Source organism: Sebastes umbrosus, chromosome 20 (assembly GCF_015220745.1).
Source record: "Sebastes umbrosus isolate fSebUmb1 chromosome 20, fSebUmb1.pri, whole genome shotgun sequence".
In the NCBI taxonomy this organism is placed as follows: domain Eukaryota; kingdom Metazoa; phylum Chordata; class Actinopteri; order Perciformes; family Sebastidae; genus Sebastes; species Sebastes umbrosus.
The window spans coordinates 10,416,561-10,433,592 of record NC_051288.1 but is presented as its reverse complement, the minus strand read 5'-3'; the positions used below and the strand labels follow the sequence as shown (position 1 = coordinate 10,433,592).

At 48.0% G+C, this 17,032-nt stretch overlaps 1 protein-coding gene across 1 annotated transcript in view; it reads left to right on the top strand.

The window, feature by feature from the left end:
* Positions 1–17,032, top strand: part of bahcc1b (BAH domain and coiled-coil containing 1b) — a 102,923-nt gene that overhangs the window by 71,765 nt on the left and 14,126 nt on the right. The window contains 12 exon segments of the mRNA XM_037754376.1: positions 1,360–1,470; positions 1,748–2,937; positions 2,939–3,806; positions 4,282–4,393; positions 4,960–5,153; positions 6,279–6,419; positions 7,575–7,762; positions 8,402–8,786; positions 9,660–10,559; positions 13,344–13,510; positions 14,478–14,614; positions 14,880–14,984. Of these exon segments, the coding sequence (XP_037610304.1) occupies positions 1,360–1,470; positions 1,748–2,937; positions 2,939–3,806; positions 4,282–4,393; positions 4,960–5,153; positions 6,279–6,419; positions 7,575–7,762; positions 8,402–8,786; positions 9,660–10,559; positions 13,344–13,510; positions 14,478–14,614; positions 14,880–14,984 (4,498 nt within the window).

Sequence of the window (17,032 nt, the reverse complement as noted above, 5' to 3'; positions counted from 1 at the left end):
TATTGACAGCCCTGTTCTTCTGGTGTCTCTTTTTTACTTTTACTGTCTTTACATCGCTCGTTCAATCACTAACCTCCTTCTTCCCTTCCTTCCCTCCTTTCCTTTCTTCCTCCCCCTCCTTTATTTTTTTCCCACCGTGTCCCTCTGCCGTCTTTGTTCCCCTCTTCTTTCTCATCTCCCCTCTCCCTCCTTCCCTCCCTCCCTCCCTCCCTCCCTCCTGAGTTTTATCACTCATCATTACCCGGGGGATTGGCTTTAGATGGCTGATAGAGCCTTTTGGCTAATTGTCGCCATTTAGATTCACTGGTTGTTAACCAGTCAGAGTAATCACACACACACACACACACACACACACACACACACAGTGGAGTGTACACAGTCACGCATTTACATTGCAGCATGAACACACTGAGTGGCACACACACATGCTGGGAGCAGTGAGGGGGTGTCGGTGGTTTTGCAGTGCGACTGTGGAATGCGTAGGATGAGTTTTTATGGAGTGCTGTTTACTTTGGCCACCACCGTTAAACTTTTAACGGCTGCCAATTAACGGGCCGGCAAGGACACTCTGTGGGGCATGAAACCAGCTGCTGGAGAACACACACACACACACACACACACACACACACACACACGCACGCACACACACACACACACACACACACACAATCCAAGCCTTTTGGCCCCATAATGTGGAGTTGTGTGCCTCCTGTGTGTGTGTTTGTGTACTTGTGTTTGTGCGTGGGCCTGTGGTGAATTTGCTGTTTTTTCCCCCTAATAACACCCCCCCCCCCCCCCTCCTCAACCACCACGACAACCCCACACACACACCGACCCTCACCCATCCCTACACCAATCCGCCCCCACCAACAAAACCACCAAGACCTCCTCTATCGTACGATACAGTTCAACGTCCTTGAAGACGAGGAACAGAGTGGAACGACCATTCACCTCCCAGTGACCTCCTGGGAGGATTGTGTGTGTGTGTGTTAAGGAGGGGGGGGGGGTTGTGATGCTTCACACTATTTGTCTTTGGTTTGGGAAAAAATGTGTTTTGTAGAAGAGCAAATTCCATCCAGTTAAATGCTGCAAACACTTGGCAGTAGCTGTCTGCTGTGGTTTTTGTCACCACTTTGTCCACTGTAAATAATGTCAACTCATGTGGCGTGTTTGTGCAAAAAGTGCATTTATGGCGAAAGTAGCACTAACTGGCCATATTTTTTTTTCCTGTGTTTTTTTCTCCAAAAATGGCCCCATTTCATGATAGATTGTCGAGATAAACTGTTTGTTTAGAGGGCTGCTGAATGTCAACGCTGCGGATAGACATCAATTCTTTCTGCCTCTCCCTCCCTCTGACAGGGTACCCCAGCTATTCAGGAAGTCTTGCTTCTCCCTTTCTCCCCATGAGTCCCCTGGATCACCATAGCAACGGTCTCTACGGACAGCACCGCTTCTATGAAACTCAGAAAGGTAGGTGTTGGTGTGTGAATGTGACAGAGTGAAAAAAATTGCTTTATACTTCCCTCAAAACTGCTTCATCAGCACTCACCACGGGAGCAAGAACAGCTGGCGACTCGGGGTCTAGTTTTCCAAGTTGGCAACTTCTCATTCCCTTTTCTCCACATACCAACGAAACACATTTTAAATCAGCTGTGTGAAAAGCAATGTTTTAACAGCCACTTCTCTCTCTCTAGATTTCTAGAATCCTTCATCTTCAGTGATTTAAATTCTTCTCCTCTCTCCCCAGATCACTTCTACCTAAGAGGTCTTCCTCCCCAGCCCCCTCTGCTCTCCACCAGTCACAGCCTTCCTCCGTTGTCCAGGGCTGCCCCGGGCCACCCGCTCGGCTCCTGCAGCAGAGAGACGGACACCGGGGGAGGAGGAGGTGGGAAGAGCACCAAGGACGTGGGCGAGAAAGGAGTTTCGTCCGTGTCAAAGGCGAAGGAGCGATCGAGCAGCAAAGAGCGGCACCAGGAGAGCAAAGAAAAACAGCATCATCATCACCATCCACATCAGACGAACCCTGCCGTCGCTCCGTCCGGCCACCACCACCAAGCTTACCCCCACCCTCACCACGCCCTACTTCCTCACCTTGCACCGCAGGGCAGGGAGGAGGACCACAGACACTCTCTGGAGCGACACAAGGAGTACAGAGACGGCGACTCGGGCAGTCAGGAGACAAAACATATGAGCGCCTGTAAACTGTCCAGCGGTTCGATAGCAGAGACTGGCTCTGGAGGAAAGGGGGGAGCGCTGAGCAGCTGCAGTGGCGGTGGGGTTGGTAGACCTCCGTCTGGAGGAGGCAGGCGGTGCTCAAAGGACGGACCCATAAATGGGGAGATGAGGATCAGTGAATCCTCAGCTTCTTCCAATGAATGTATGAGAAGAGGTGCAGCTGCAGCAACAGCCATGTTGGCACCTCCAAACCCCCACTCTGTGGCATCCTACTCCATGCCTCCTCCTCCCCCTCCACCACCTCCTCCTCATGCTTTGCACATGGGCTCCACAGTGGCAGGAGGGTGGCTACACCATGCACATCACCATCCTCATCCGGAGTTCTACTGTCCCCCAGCCCCTCTTACACTGACACCCTCCAAAGATCCAGCGTCCACCCCCGGAGGGTCGGGCAGGGAGGCGAAAGTAATCGGCCCAACGTACGTGCCCTCAGTTGGGCCACTGGGAGACCTGGCAGCCACTGACTGTCGTGGAGCAGGAGGAGGTGGGAGAAAGTCAGACGACAAGAGCGGAGAAGGATCTTATGAAAGTCCCTCTCATCATCACCTCAGCCGACTTAGTAGTTGCCAAAAGAAGGACAAATCCCAGCCACACCAGCAGCAGCTGGGATACGGCAAAGCCGACAAGCCTCCTGACTGGAGCCACCAGACGCAGCACTTCCATAAACCCAGCTCCAATGTGAGCTCTCAGTCTGAGCTGCGTTTCCTGCAGCCTGGACAGATCTTCCTCCTTCAGAGACGTAGAGGTCGTGGACGATGTTTACCGGCCCTCGCTCCCACTAGAGGCTCAGGGGACACACCCTGGTGCTGGACAGGGCGCACCCAAGAATGGCGCCGACACCGGCACTCCTCCCTTCAGGGACTGTTCCCACTCGGGTCCTCATCCTGACGGGAGGGTGGGGTCGGGGGCAACATCTCAGAGGGAGGGACAAAAGGTTGCGAGGATACGGCACCAGCAGCACAGCAGCCACGGAGCGAGTACAGAAGAGAGGGGAAGAGACGGAGGCCAGACAGCACCTTCCTGGGGGGCTCGAGGGGGTTACCAAGAGGACCAGAGAAAAGGCTCCCATCATGCATCAGTCGGTAACGGTGAAGTAAGAGGGCTCAGCACCAGAGCTCCAAACGGCGACCACAACCAGCCCCATTCTCAACCACCTCCACCTCTATCCCGCTCCTCATCCCACACCACCGCTGAGGGCGAGGGCAGTGCCATGAAGAACCTAATGAACTACAGCTCCCAGCAGCCTCTGCTGCTGCCACAGCGGGGCCCCTTCGGAGGTCTGGGCTGCCTCAAGCAGGGCGGAGAGAGATCAGAGAAGGGGGACAGAGGGGCAGCCAAAAGCAACACCTCCTTGCAAGACCCTCCCAAACAAGCGCTACCTCCTCGCAGAGGCTCCGCTAACGAGGGAGAGAGGGGGGACCGAGGCGGGAAAGAGGCCGGGGAGGCAGGTGAGGGGGAGGTGCGACAGCCTCCGGTGGGTATTGCGGTCGCGGTAGCCAGGCCCCCCCATCGTTCCCCAGACAACACCCCCGGACACAGCAGACAGGGCAGGGTGCTGCCCAGCATGAAAGGTCAGACATCATTAATGCTCCTTGCATTGAAAGTCAATTAATGCTATTTCTGTGCTCTAGGCTACATTAAGGGAAAAATCCACGATTAAACACTTGAGCACAGCTATTGGTGTTGTACAGTATCTCACATTTCTTGGTCCTTTTTTTAATGGGGACTTATTTCTGTGATTATCTGGCCAAACTAAGGCAACTTTGCAGAGAAGCTTTAAGCATGTCAGACCTTGCAAACAGCTTCTATGTAGACTCAACGTTTTGCACGTTCAGGGAGAACATCACTTTTTGTCATAGTAATACATATTCAAGGTTCGTAGGTATGCAAGAAAAAGGTACGATGAACATCACATTATGTGTACAAGTATCCTCCATTATGAAGAACCAGAATGTCCTCAGCGCTTTGAGCTTTCAGACGTATGCGTGTTGGAAACATTGTCATCTAAATATAGTTTGATTGATCATATTTTCGATGAAAACTCAGGAGTGTCGCGCCCCGTGTATCCTCTCGGTCGGGAAGCAGAGGAGAGGAAGAGGATGACAGAGGACCAGATCAGCCTTCATCACCTGGACAGAGACAGAGAAATGATCATCAGGTACACTTAAATTCACAAACACCATAGACACACACACACATGCACACGGTAGCATCTATTCATTTTTCCTCCCATCTGATAAGCTTCGGTTCTTTTATTCTCTCGGCTTCTCTCTCTCTCTCCCAGTCCGAGCCTCTGGTTCTCTTTTCTCTCATCCCCTCACTCCATTTACTCTTCTCACCCTTTGATGTGGTATTTCTGTACCCCCTCACTCTCTCTCTCTCTCCTCCCCTCTCTCTCTCTCTCTTTCTCTCTAAGATGAGATGTGGTGCATTAATGTTACAGGGACTAATACGGATGTCTCTGAAGTATCAGGCTCTTATTATGTAGTCATATTAAGGGAAGAAAACATATAATGAGAACTCATAGACCGGGCACAAGATGATGGCTGTTCCTGTTGCCGTCACATTTCCTTTTCTTGATGATTATAATGGCAGTAGTGGTAATGAAGATGACAAGGATGAAGATAATGATCATAATGATGGTGGTGATGATGATGATGGTGGCGACAATGAGAGGGATAATCAAGATAATGACAAAGTTCACCCCGCCTATCGCCACGACAGGGAAAACAAGGATCGCGTGGAGTTCGCCAGGATCCACCCATCTAGTAGTTGCCACGGCGACCTGACCTCTCACCTCTTGGTTCCCGGAGGGGCCAGCAGGTTAGGGGCGGACCCCGCTGCACACGCTCATCCGGCTCACCACCACTGGATGCAAAGGACAGGAAGTCCCTCCCTCTGGATGGGGCATTCATACAGTGAGTAGAGTGTTTTTACAGCCAGTGAGCACGGTTTTACTTCATACATAGAACATGGTCGGCACATTTAATGCTCTTTATTTTAATATTAAAGGGGACCTATTATGCATATTTTGGGTTTCTACTAGAACATGTTTACATGCTTTCATGTTCAAAAAACGCTTTACTTTCTCATACCAGCTGTGCTGCAGCACCTCTTTTCACCTTCTGTCTGAAATGCTCTGTTTGAGCTCCGCCCAGGTTTGCTCTGATTGGTCTGCTGGCCCACTCTGTTGTGATTGGTCAACCGAACCAAACTCTTCGGACTCCGCTCCAGCTCTGCTCTAACTAGCTTTGTTTAAGGGTGTGCCAAACTAGCCGCTAGACAGGTATCATGCAAATGTGTTAATTGGTGACATCACTATGTTACGGAAGAAAAGGCGGGACTCAAAGCAAGGCATTTCAGGCAGTTCAAGAGCAGTGTTTCTGACTTTGGGCTTTGTAACTTTGCAGACCTTTTACATGCACAAAAAACTATACAACACACTAAAGGAAAGGGGAAAAGCACAAAAGCATAATATGTCCTCTTTAATATGTTTTTTATCGTTTTGTTGAGGTCACATGGATTATCATCATATTGATGAATGCTTTTGTTTTTTTTGTCTTTTGTTCAACCATGGTGACATAATAATGCTGAGGTCTTTTATTCTTGGAAATGTTATCTTGAGAGATACCTGTGTGGTGTTTAGAACAGTAAATGTAGAAACCTTTATTGATGGACTATAGGTTGAATAACAACTGCATCATATAAATGAGCTACAGAGACTAGCAAAATAAATCAAACAAGAAAAGAGCAAGCGGAGGAGCAGGAGTAATATGAAGTAGAACCACGGTTCAACACCAGTTTCATAAACAGTCCACTGATAAAATATATGCATTTCATTAAAACTCCACATTACTCCTGCTCCTAAATGCAAGTGCCAGAAGTTTGCTCTTTTCTACAGTATACTGTATGTTTGAAGAGCACCAGCAATTTTTTTTTAATGCGTCTCAGGATTTACCCTCTACTATCTCTTTGGAGTAGTAAAATGAGTATTTAAATATTGCCTTCATTTGACTGTGTTAATGTGTGTATCGTTATTCCAGGTCTGAGCCACGTGGGAATGAGCCCCGGCTTCCCGCCAGGTCTGCCCAGCTCTCTCCAGCCCGTCTTGGGGTCGCTCACCCAAGACCCCAACTCCACGCTGGTGGTTCTTCCTACAGAACCTGGGTCTCATCATCATCTCGGTACGCTACGCATCCTTTTACAACAGCACACACATCCAGCAGAGCCCGCATACATTGCTGTCTACCCGTACTTACTGCCCCCGTGTACCTCCCTCCTTCTCTCCATTTGTACCATCGGAGCTGCCATTTCTCTCCCAGAGTTTTAGTATCATTGGCTAATCATAATATAATGCTCAACTAAGTCCCTCTGTCAGTGGGACCGTGTTTTATAGCTTCGTTAATGGGAGCAGCTATTCCATCGCCTCCCTCTGCATGTGCCCAGCGTTATGCAAACCATTTTAACTGGCGTTCATCTCTTTCGTGGTGGACGCTGGACTTTGTGTGTGTGTGTGTGTGTGTGTGTGTGTGTGTGTGTGTGGACATCTAGTTGTGTTCATGTCTGGAACAACATGAGACATTGCTCAGTGTTAAAAGGTTGTGCTGTACATCTCAGCCATTGCAAGAGATGGAAAAGAGTGTGTGTGCCTTTGTGTGTGTGTGTGTGTGTGTGTGTGTGTGCGCGTCAACGCTGCTTTGCAAACAGGCTGTGAAATTTAATTATCTCCCGCCTCCCTCGCCTCGCTCCGTGGGAGTTCCTGCAGAGAGGGGAAGTGCATCCACTGAACCCTTCCCCTGGGAAACATTAGCCCACTCAGGCTAATCTCACAGAACAAAGGTTCCCAGCGACAAGGCAGCCAAGGAGGGATGTGTGTGTGTGTGTGTGTGTGTGTGGGTGTGCGTGTATGTACGTGTGTGTGTATCTGAATTCATATGTGGCCAGCCCAGGGTGGGGCTTTGAAGAAATTGTGTGTTTCCCTGAATAGAGAAACTCCATCATTAGAAACCAAAAGAGTTAAAGAAGGTGAATGGAGGATGTGAAGCATGCGTTCATTGATTGTGTCCGAGGCCAACGTAAAGCTCACACAGGTCACAGACGTTACATCTTTAGTTAAGGTGGCCGAGCTCCTCCGCGACCCCACATATACAGCATTCAAAAGAGCTATTAATGAGGCCATTGACACAGTTTCTCTTTGCTGCAGCCATGAAAATATTTATATCTGTTGCTTATTTATTCAAAAAGTTTAAACGTGTGAGTTTGCAGGAATTTCTTCTTTTTTTGTTATTATTCAAATCAAACAAAATGCTATAAACAGTCTCTTACCTTTCCCCCTCCAGACGTTCTGGAGCAGTCAGGCCTGTGGCCCCCTGTGTACGGAGGCAGAGGCCCTCCCTCTCATCTGCAGCATCACGCCGTCTACTCCCGCTCATTCCTACGGCAACAGGAGCTCTACGCCCTGCAGCATCAGCACCAGCAGCAGCAGCAGCGAGCCATGGAGCACATGCAGCGCCACTCCTTAGGACAGGTAGAATACTAATACACATTCGGAGAGAGGTTGCATTTGAGTCTAAACTTGTGAAATACTGTTAACATATTGCGAAACTGTGGACAAATGAGAACGAGGAAGTGTGGAAATATTTGTGAAATTATGCAATCGTTCCTCCTCCTCCTCCTCCTCCTCCTCCTAAGCAGTCAGGACTAAGATACAGCACTGCTAATCATCTGTTTGAAGATCTCTCAGCACAGATTTCTCAACACCAGAGGAAAGTCAATGACTTTCTCTTTTTGTTGGCAAAGGGTTTCATTGATAAAGAGGCGTTGGTTGCACTCTCACATTGCCAGATCATTTGGCAATCAGACAACATGGCTGACACTGTGACTTCTTTTTTCAAGGCTTTTCTGTCAGAAGTTTTTTTTTTGGTATTTCTATTTGGGTGTGTATTGTCTCTTGTCCTATTCATTTTAACCAAACTGCTGCATCTCCTGCTTGAGATCTAATATATCACAAAAGTTTTTGGATCATTTATTTTAAAAAAAAAAACTAAAAACTGGCTTGAATCACTATGGTTGAAATGTTTTAATTAATCTGAAATATGGTGTATTTAGACAAACATTTTGAGGATTATTCCTTAAGCCTTTATTTTCTTCCTTTCCTCTTCCACAGAGAAAACACGAGGAGCACGCCATCACCATAGAGGACTCTCCTCACGAAACTTCCGCCTCCAGAACTCACTCCTCTTCATCCTCTTCTTCGTCCATCACCTCCTCTCACGTGGCCAAACCCTTCTCCCACACCCCTCCTCCGCCCAAGACTCCTACGCCGTCTCCGGGGATGTGTCCCAGCAGCCGCCAGTCGCCCTGCTACCACTCCCCGTCCAGGCGGCCTCACCCGCCGAACCCCCTGACCCCGGCGCCGAGCCCGGCTGCGGCGGCGCCCCGCTCCCCGGCGCTCAGCCCCGCTCCTTCGCACCTCTCTAAGGGGCTGGAGAGGGGCAGTGACAGAGGAGAGGGACAGCCACCTCAGGACTACCCACAATCCCTAGAGCCAGGTGGGTTAATGAATGCAATGTCTGAATTTAAAGAACAGTCAGATAACAAACACAGAGACAGAGATAAAGAGATGTAGTGTGAGAGAAGGAAAAAAGAAATGGAGGATGCTGCTGCAGAAATGTAGCACCGGTCTTTGAAGCATGGCTTTCTTTTGATTTTGCAGAAATTGTTTGAAGCATGGCTGATCCTTTGCTCTGTGTGTCCTTGAGTGTGTGTGTGCAATTTTCTGTGAAAGCTAAAGAGGGACAGCGGGGCAGGTCAGCCATTAAGGTCAGAGAAAGCATATGGGCACTCAGTGTGTGTATGTATGACCTACCAGCGTGCACATGTGTGTGTGTCTGAGCTCGCATGTGTGTCACACAAGAGGAAGGTCAGTGAAATCTTCAGAGCGGCCCTCCTTATCCTTCAGGGGTCCTTGAGAAGTACAGGCGGAAGGATACGCATTCATCTGGCTGTGTTGTCAGGGGGCGGAGGGATACCATCAATAATAAGAGCGCAGGGGTGACAGGGCAATCACAGGAGAACGGCAGGGTGTCATCAATATCCCACATAGATCTATACACTCACTCACACACTCCTACACACATACAGTACATGTAATATACACTACTGTACACATGCACACACACTCCCTGGGTTTTCTGCACCCTGCTGTCAGTGTATTATTCCAACTGTAATCACGTGCTTCATCCTGTCTGCCTGAACAGAATGGCAATGAATTTAAAAGGGAAAGGGCCTGACTTAAAGACGATGGAGGTTTTTTATTTCCTGAAGATACTTATAAATATATGTGTAAGTACAGTGGTCAGATTGTGATTTTTTTTTTATGTCAGAGGACCTATTTGACCTTTGCTTTCTCCTCTTTCCTCCAGACTTACCACCTGTTTATAGCTACCCTCCGATCACCATGGGTTACAAGGCCGGGCCCTCGCCTCCTGAAGCTCGATTGGCTGAACAAGCCTCAGTAGAGGCGGAGCCGGCAGAGCCCGAGTCCAAGGCGCTCCCACATCCATGCCCACACATCACTAAAGAAGAGGAGAGGAGGGAAGAAGAAGACTGTGAAGTGGTGGAAACCCAGAGTGGAGTTGCAGAGGAAGTGAAGGAGGAAAGGAGGGTGGAAGCGAAAGGATGCTTCGAGACCGAGAGCAAAATTTCTGGATTGCCGCCATGCTCTTCCCCAGCTTTGGCCCCAGATCCAGCCTGCCTGGCCACAGCCATGGGCAAAGCCCTAAAAGTAGAGCTCTCTCTGGGCTGCCCGGGCCAGACGGCTGGCCTGGAGGAGCCCCAGCTATCCAAAGAGGAGCAGGAGGACGATGAGGAACGTGGAAAAGAGGACGTGGAAGAGGATGAGGGAGAGAAAACGGGGCCTGAACCAACAGAATGTACTGTGTTTGGAGAGGAGGAGGAGGAGGAGGAGGACGACGGGGACAAAGATGGAGAGAATGTAGAGGTGGTCGAGGATGAGGAGGAAGAGAAGGGGAGTCCAGGCGAGGACTCCGTGGAACTAAAATGCAACTCTCCCGCTTCTTCCCCGTCCTCCGACCTCGTCGTCCTTCCTGCTGCTAGCACAGCGGCCCAGCTCCAAGGGGCCTACATGTGGAGCCTGGAGCTCCTGATCGCCGCGGCTCTGTGCGCCACCAGAGATGCCTTGTACCCACCGGCACCTGCCGTCCGGGCCCCGAGCCCTCCGCCACACCGCGGTATGGAGATACTGGGAGAACTTGCCGACCTGGAGATCCAGCAGAGGAGCAGGGAGAGCAAAGAGAAAGAGGGTGAGTTTCATTTGAAAATGCATTGCTTTTTTCCCTCTGCTGTGGCCTTCCAACCTTACTTATGTATCAAAATCTTTGAAAGTTTAGGTGTTTCCTTTTTTTAACACACCCTGCGTACAAATTACATCATCTTGTTGCAGTAAAAAGGACCAGAATGCCCTCTGAAAATTAGATCAACGGAAAAGAAAAAACAAGTTACCCTACTTCTTTCCTGTCTACACAAACACACACACACTTACAGTGAACCAAAAAAAAAGGGTCTGGAGGACGTGTGCAACCCAGATGTGGAGACTCAACACACACACACACACACACACACACACACACATTTCCCACTAGCTGTCCTTCTTCCCTCCTCAGCTCGGACTCTCTGTTCTTGCCCATAGACCCATTTTTTTTCCTCTGGGAAGGGTGTGTGTGTTTGGGGGGGACACAGAGATGGACAAACAAGCTGCGCTTCAGACACAAGCCAGGACACACACACACACACTCACACACACACACACACACACACACACACACTCTGCCCAGTGCGTCCCCCAGGCTCTGGCGTCTTGCTTTGCTAATTAGACCCTTTCCTTTAAAACACTTCTCCTGTAAGCGCTCCTATTTTCCTCTCGTCCCTCTGAGAGAAAGTGTTTTTATTTATGCCAGCATCTGTGTGTGTACATTTGCCCGTGTTTGTGTGCGTGCGCGCACGGCGGTGTGTGTGTGTGTGTAAGCTGTTAAGTAATCCCAGATGAATCCCTGCTCTCCTCCATCAGAGTCTATGTGTCTCTCCACCAGGCTGCCTCCTCCCTCCTCTCCTCCTCTCCTCCTCCTCCTCGTCCTCCCTCTTTGTTATTTTTCCCCCTCACCTGCTTCTTCTTTTTTTCTTTTTTTTTTATTAAACCAATGTAATCTTGTGTGTAAATCCTGCCTCTGCAAGCCTTGTCGACAGAATTAATAAGTGTAAAAATCATAAGTCGCTCTGCAGCTGTCTGTGCATGTGTGTGTGTGTGTGTGTGAGATACAGACTGTGTGCATTTGTTTACATGTGCGTGCACGTGCTTAGCATGCGTAATAGGTGTGAAATCAATAAGTCCTGTCGTGGCGTGGAAAACGCTCTCCAAATTGCAACGCATTTATTTAAAACCCCGCTCCGTCCTCGCCGCATGGAATGTTATTAATACCGCTCGTGGCGTTTTTTGTCATCCCGAATGTGTTTGGGAGATGAAACCGATCCCAGACAGATGCATTTATGCCGCTCCTTGACGCGGAAGGATATCTCAGCCCGTTCACTGGAGATCGCAATTACAGATTAAGGAATCAAGAGATGCTTTCCCCCCTCCAGTATAAATTAGCACCATTACTTCTATTTACACATAGACAGAGGAGCCGTTTGTGTCATAGTCTCCTTTTATTCCTTCACATTTTCTTTATATTGAAATTTCAGCTCAATAAACTTCCTTAATGGCCTCTAATGATGACTGGGCCCATATCAACTGTAATGGTTTTTAATTTTCCTCCACTGTTTTTGTTTTTCCCCTTGTGCTTCCTCTTATTACACCCTTCTCTCCCTTTAGGGACACTGTATGGTGTTATTGCTGTGTGTGTGTGTGTGTGTCTGTGTGTGTGTGGTATACTGTGGGCGGAAGGTATCTATCGATTGTGGCCATCCTCCAGGATACTAAACTAGGCGTGGTGATGTCAGCGGTGATGTCATCCTGTCAGGGTAATCGGAGCGTGCCATTGGCTCAGAGGTCTGACAGATGAGATGGCGTTGACCTCTGCGAGCCGGGACAGGACAAAGCCGCCTCTCTCAGCTCCCTCCCGCTCTCTCTCTCTCTCTCTCTCTCTGAGGAGTTACCTGTCGTTCTCACATCCGTTTGTTCTTTCGTTTTTTTTCAAAAAAATCTTGCTTTGCAGATGAAGACTCCATCCTTCCTTCCTGTCCTCTTCATTCTCCTCTGTTTACCGCATTTCTGTCTCCATCTCCCACTCTCACACACACACAGGTTTTTAATAACGTCAGATGTCAGTGAATAGGTCTTGCTGCTCCAGTGCACCGACTGAGAGTGATCCAGTGAATCCTCTCCTCCTCTCCTCCTCTCCTCTCTCCTCTCCTCTCCTCTCCTCTCCTCTCCTCGAAGGGGAAATTGGATTCTGTCCATGTCCATAATGAGGAGATGTAGGAGAATAAATAGATAGCTCAATAAACACTTTGCCTCTTATTGCTTCTCCTCCCCTTTACTCCCCATCCCCTCCCTCCCTTCTTCTTCTCACTGCGTTGCCCTCCTCCTCCTCCTCCTTCTCTTCCCTCCTTGCCCGTCGTTCTCCTTCTCTCCAATTCTCCCTCACACACTCATGCAGTTTGCCCATGTCTGCGCAGCTCAGCGAAAATGTTGTAGGTGCACGTGTGTGTTCAGTTTTATTTGCATATGTGTGTGTTTACATGCGTGTGTGTGGAGCGTCTCATGAATATTCTGTTTCATGTGCTGGTGCTGTGACAATGACAGAGTTAATGACAGTGACAGATGTAGAGATCGTTCTCTGCCGCTCCCCCTCATGTGTGTGTGTGTGTGTGTGTGTGTGTGTGTGTGTGTGTGTGTGTGCGATTAAGAAGGAACACCAGTATACATCAAATAAACTACACAGCTAATATCATAAATATCACCACTTTTCAAGGCACGGTTTCATCGTCCCCAGAAATAAATCCGTTCGGCGCACAGCATGTTTTATAACGCCGTGTCAGCCGCTGTGCGACGCACCAATCTAAACCATCAACAATCCGTCTCCGTGCAGGTGAGGACATGCTGACCTTCGACCTCCACAGTCTGGCGACGCTGGCGGCCGCCCGTGCCCTGGAGATGGGGGGAGGGGATGCAGGCGCGGGGGCGGACCAGCAGTGTCCAATCAGGAAGAGGCTCAACCTGCGCAGGAAGTGCAGCTGGACGCCTCGCCATGAGCCGGTGAGGCTTTATACTGAATGCGTGTTTTGCTTTTATGCAAGCAAACATAAATCATTCATGCTGAAAATGTGAACAATGGACACACACCTCTTTTGTTTTTTTTACCAAGCTTAAAACAAACATGATACAGGAAGTAGGTTGTCTTTTTTTTACATTTTAGGATTTTATCTGGTACTTTTAATCCAAGCAATTAAGAAATTATCACCGAGCACCTATTGGTCATCCTTAATAATGCAAATATGGACATTAAAATCATCCAAATGTACCCAGATAATCCAAGATTTTCATGCATACACTGTGCGTGTTGAGTAACAATCGAGTCAGACAAATATCATTGTAGCTTTTAAGTGAAATGAGAAGTAATCTTATTCTTTATTCAGTAGAATCTTGCAGTTTTCTGCATAAATTAAAAGGTAAACAGCTTAACAAAATATGATTTTAAATTTGCCAGCATTTTTTTTACTGATAAATTAAATTGATGTGAGACTATGAACACCTGATGTAGGGTAGAGCAACATTTGTCTTTTCTTTAAATAGTCCCAGAAATATAGCTGGCTACAGCAAATATATAGTATATATTATATATAATTTATTTAATTTTTACATTTTTAAATTCCATTAAAAAATAATTAAAATAAATTAATCTACATATTCCTAATACGCTTTAAATCACTAAAAGGTTCTCTTTTGTTTAGTTGATGCCAGTTACCTATATCGTCATGTTACCTATATTTTTGCATGCAGCACCAGGTCGATTTCCCAGAAGTCCTTGCCTTTAAGCACAAATGGTCGTCATACATAAACTGCTGTAGTGAACAAACTTCTGGTTACAGGAAAATCCATCCAATCATCAAGCTGGCTGCTTCACATATCAAATGACTGATGAACTCAGTTTGTGTTCAAGCATTGAAATTCCCCTGCTTTATGTGTGTGTATTTATGTGTGTGTGTGTGTGTGTGTGTGTCAGGTGTGCCCAGTGAAGGGCTCCATGGAGACGATGGGAGGGGAGGAGCTGGCCATGCGTGTCCAGCTGGCTGAGCTACAGCGCCGCTACAAAGAGAAACAGAGAGAACTGGCCAAGCTACAGAGGAAACACGACCACCAGTGAGCAGAGACAACGCACACACACACGCACACACGCACACACACACTTCTTTTTGTCTAGATTGAGTCGTGCATTCCAACAATTCACAATTCTGCTGTCATGCTGCATCCTCCTGATTCATCAGGACTTTGCTGCCTGCTCATACCTAATGCAGTTTGACCTGTTAGCCGATACAAGTTTCCTCCTGATTTCTCCTGCTGTCCGGACTGCATCTTTGATCTCTCTCCCTCTGTCCTCCTCCTCCTTGTCTTCCTCCCCCTGCAGGAAAGAGGAGACGTCTCGCAGCCCTGCCCGCCGGGGGCCCGGCCGCCCCCGCAAGCGCAAGTCCACCCCCGGCCCAGCTGCCGCAGAGAGCTCCAAAAGACTCAGGTCAGTCCTCTGATATTGCGTCAGTATAATCAGTGTGATTGGCAAGCCCCGCTCATTCATCCTGATTTCTGTTTGTGTTCTTAGTGAAAGGCACGGTTGATTTTCAAGAAGTTCTTCTTCAGCTGAATTGATTCAAACGCTCTATAGCTGATGATTTGCTTGATTGGGCACTGGAAGGAGCTGCACGCGCACACACACACGCACGCACACACACACACACACACACACACACACAGACAATGGGTGATGGGGAGCTGTGAGCTGGGTGTGATTTTAAATGAGAGAAGGTAATGGAGATGAGACCTTCATTAATCATCATTAATCACTTTTAATCATATTTATCACTTGCATTGATTATGTCCTGATTCCCTGTGAACCTCAAGCATACATTATTACGGCCGGACAAAGTCCTGATGTACAGTTATTACAGTGATAAATGACTCAACACCACCCCCGCCCGCTGCAACACACAACCACACATTATTTAACACCTCAGACGTGCACACTTTCATGCTGACACACACACACTCGCGCACACAGCCAGTGTTCAACACTCATAATGATAAATGTGTTTTCTCATGCCGCCCCACCTCTGTTAGCATGTGCACCCCTCGCCTTGATAAAATGATTAGAGAAACTCAGGGTTTGTCACGGTTACCATGATTAGAAAGCGCTAATGAAAATGACAATGAAAGGCTTTAGTCATACACGCTGGTGCAACACACACGCACACACACACAGAGAAGTTGTTTAATTAGTAGCGCTGGTTGCTACGTGCCTGTGCAGCATTTCTGTTGTTATTAACAAGCGATGTATCATTTGTTTACTCTTTCATCTTCTCGAGAGAGTTGCGGGTTGAAATGAAACAGCGAGAGAGTGAGAGAGATAGAGAGGCATAGCAGACGATCCACTCATGTACACAATGTGGCCAAAAGTATGCGGACATCTGAGCATCTATATGTGATTGTTGAACACGTCATTCCAAAACCACGGGCATTAACATACTGCCATAACAGCCTCCATTCCTTTGGGTAGGCCTTTGCACGATGTGTCGTTCAATCACAAAGTGTTTATGGCGGTTCTGAAAAGCCCACTTGAAGGCGAGGTGAAACGCCTGCCATCACAGCAAGGGCCACAACAAGACACGATAATCATTCAAATAGGGAAAACAACACACACTCCTGGAAGGCATTCACAAAGTTTAAAGAGGACCTATTATTGTTTTCAGGTGCATACATGTATTTTGGGTTTCTACTATACATGTTTACATGCTTTAATGTTCAAAAAACATTTTATTTTTCTCATACTGGCTGTGCTGCAGCACCTCTTTTCACTCTCTGTCTGAAACACTCTGTTTGAGCTCTGCCCCCTCCTGAAATGCCCAATCTGCTCTGATTGGTCAGCTGGCCCACTCTTTGGACTCCGCTCCAGCTCCACTCTAACTAGCTTTGTTTGAGGGCGTACCAAACTAGCTGCTAGGCAGGTATTATTCAGATGTGTTACTTGGTGACATCACCACATTACGGAAGAAAAGGCTGGACTTCAAGCAAGGCGTTTCAGGCAGTTCAGGAGCAGTGTTTCTGTGGGGGAGAGTAACTCCCTTGGGCGTTGACTTCGGGCTTTGTAACTTTGCAGACCTTTCACATGCACAAAAAACGATATAACACACTAAAGGAAAGGGAAAAAGCACAAAAGGTCCTCTTTAAACCCTGCTTACTTTCTCACCTTTACTCATCTGGCCAGTCGCTGTGCAAAGTGGGCGTGATTGTCGGTTTCAGAAAGTTAGAATTATCTTTAATTGTTATTATACTCAGGTACAATGAAATTTCGCAGGCTTCTCTCGATGAAGTTACAAATAAAAACAAATAAATAAAAAGCAGTGATGAAAACAGTAATCTGAAAGTTGTGTGTGGGGGGAAGGTAGTTTCAGCCGTTGTTCGCTGATCCGAAAAGCACTGCGTGTAAAGCATATTGACGCCTCGAGGCCTGACTGACAGACAGTATTCCAATTCATCCCAAAGGTGTTGGATGGATTGTCAAGTTGCTCA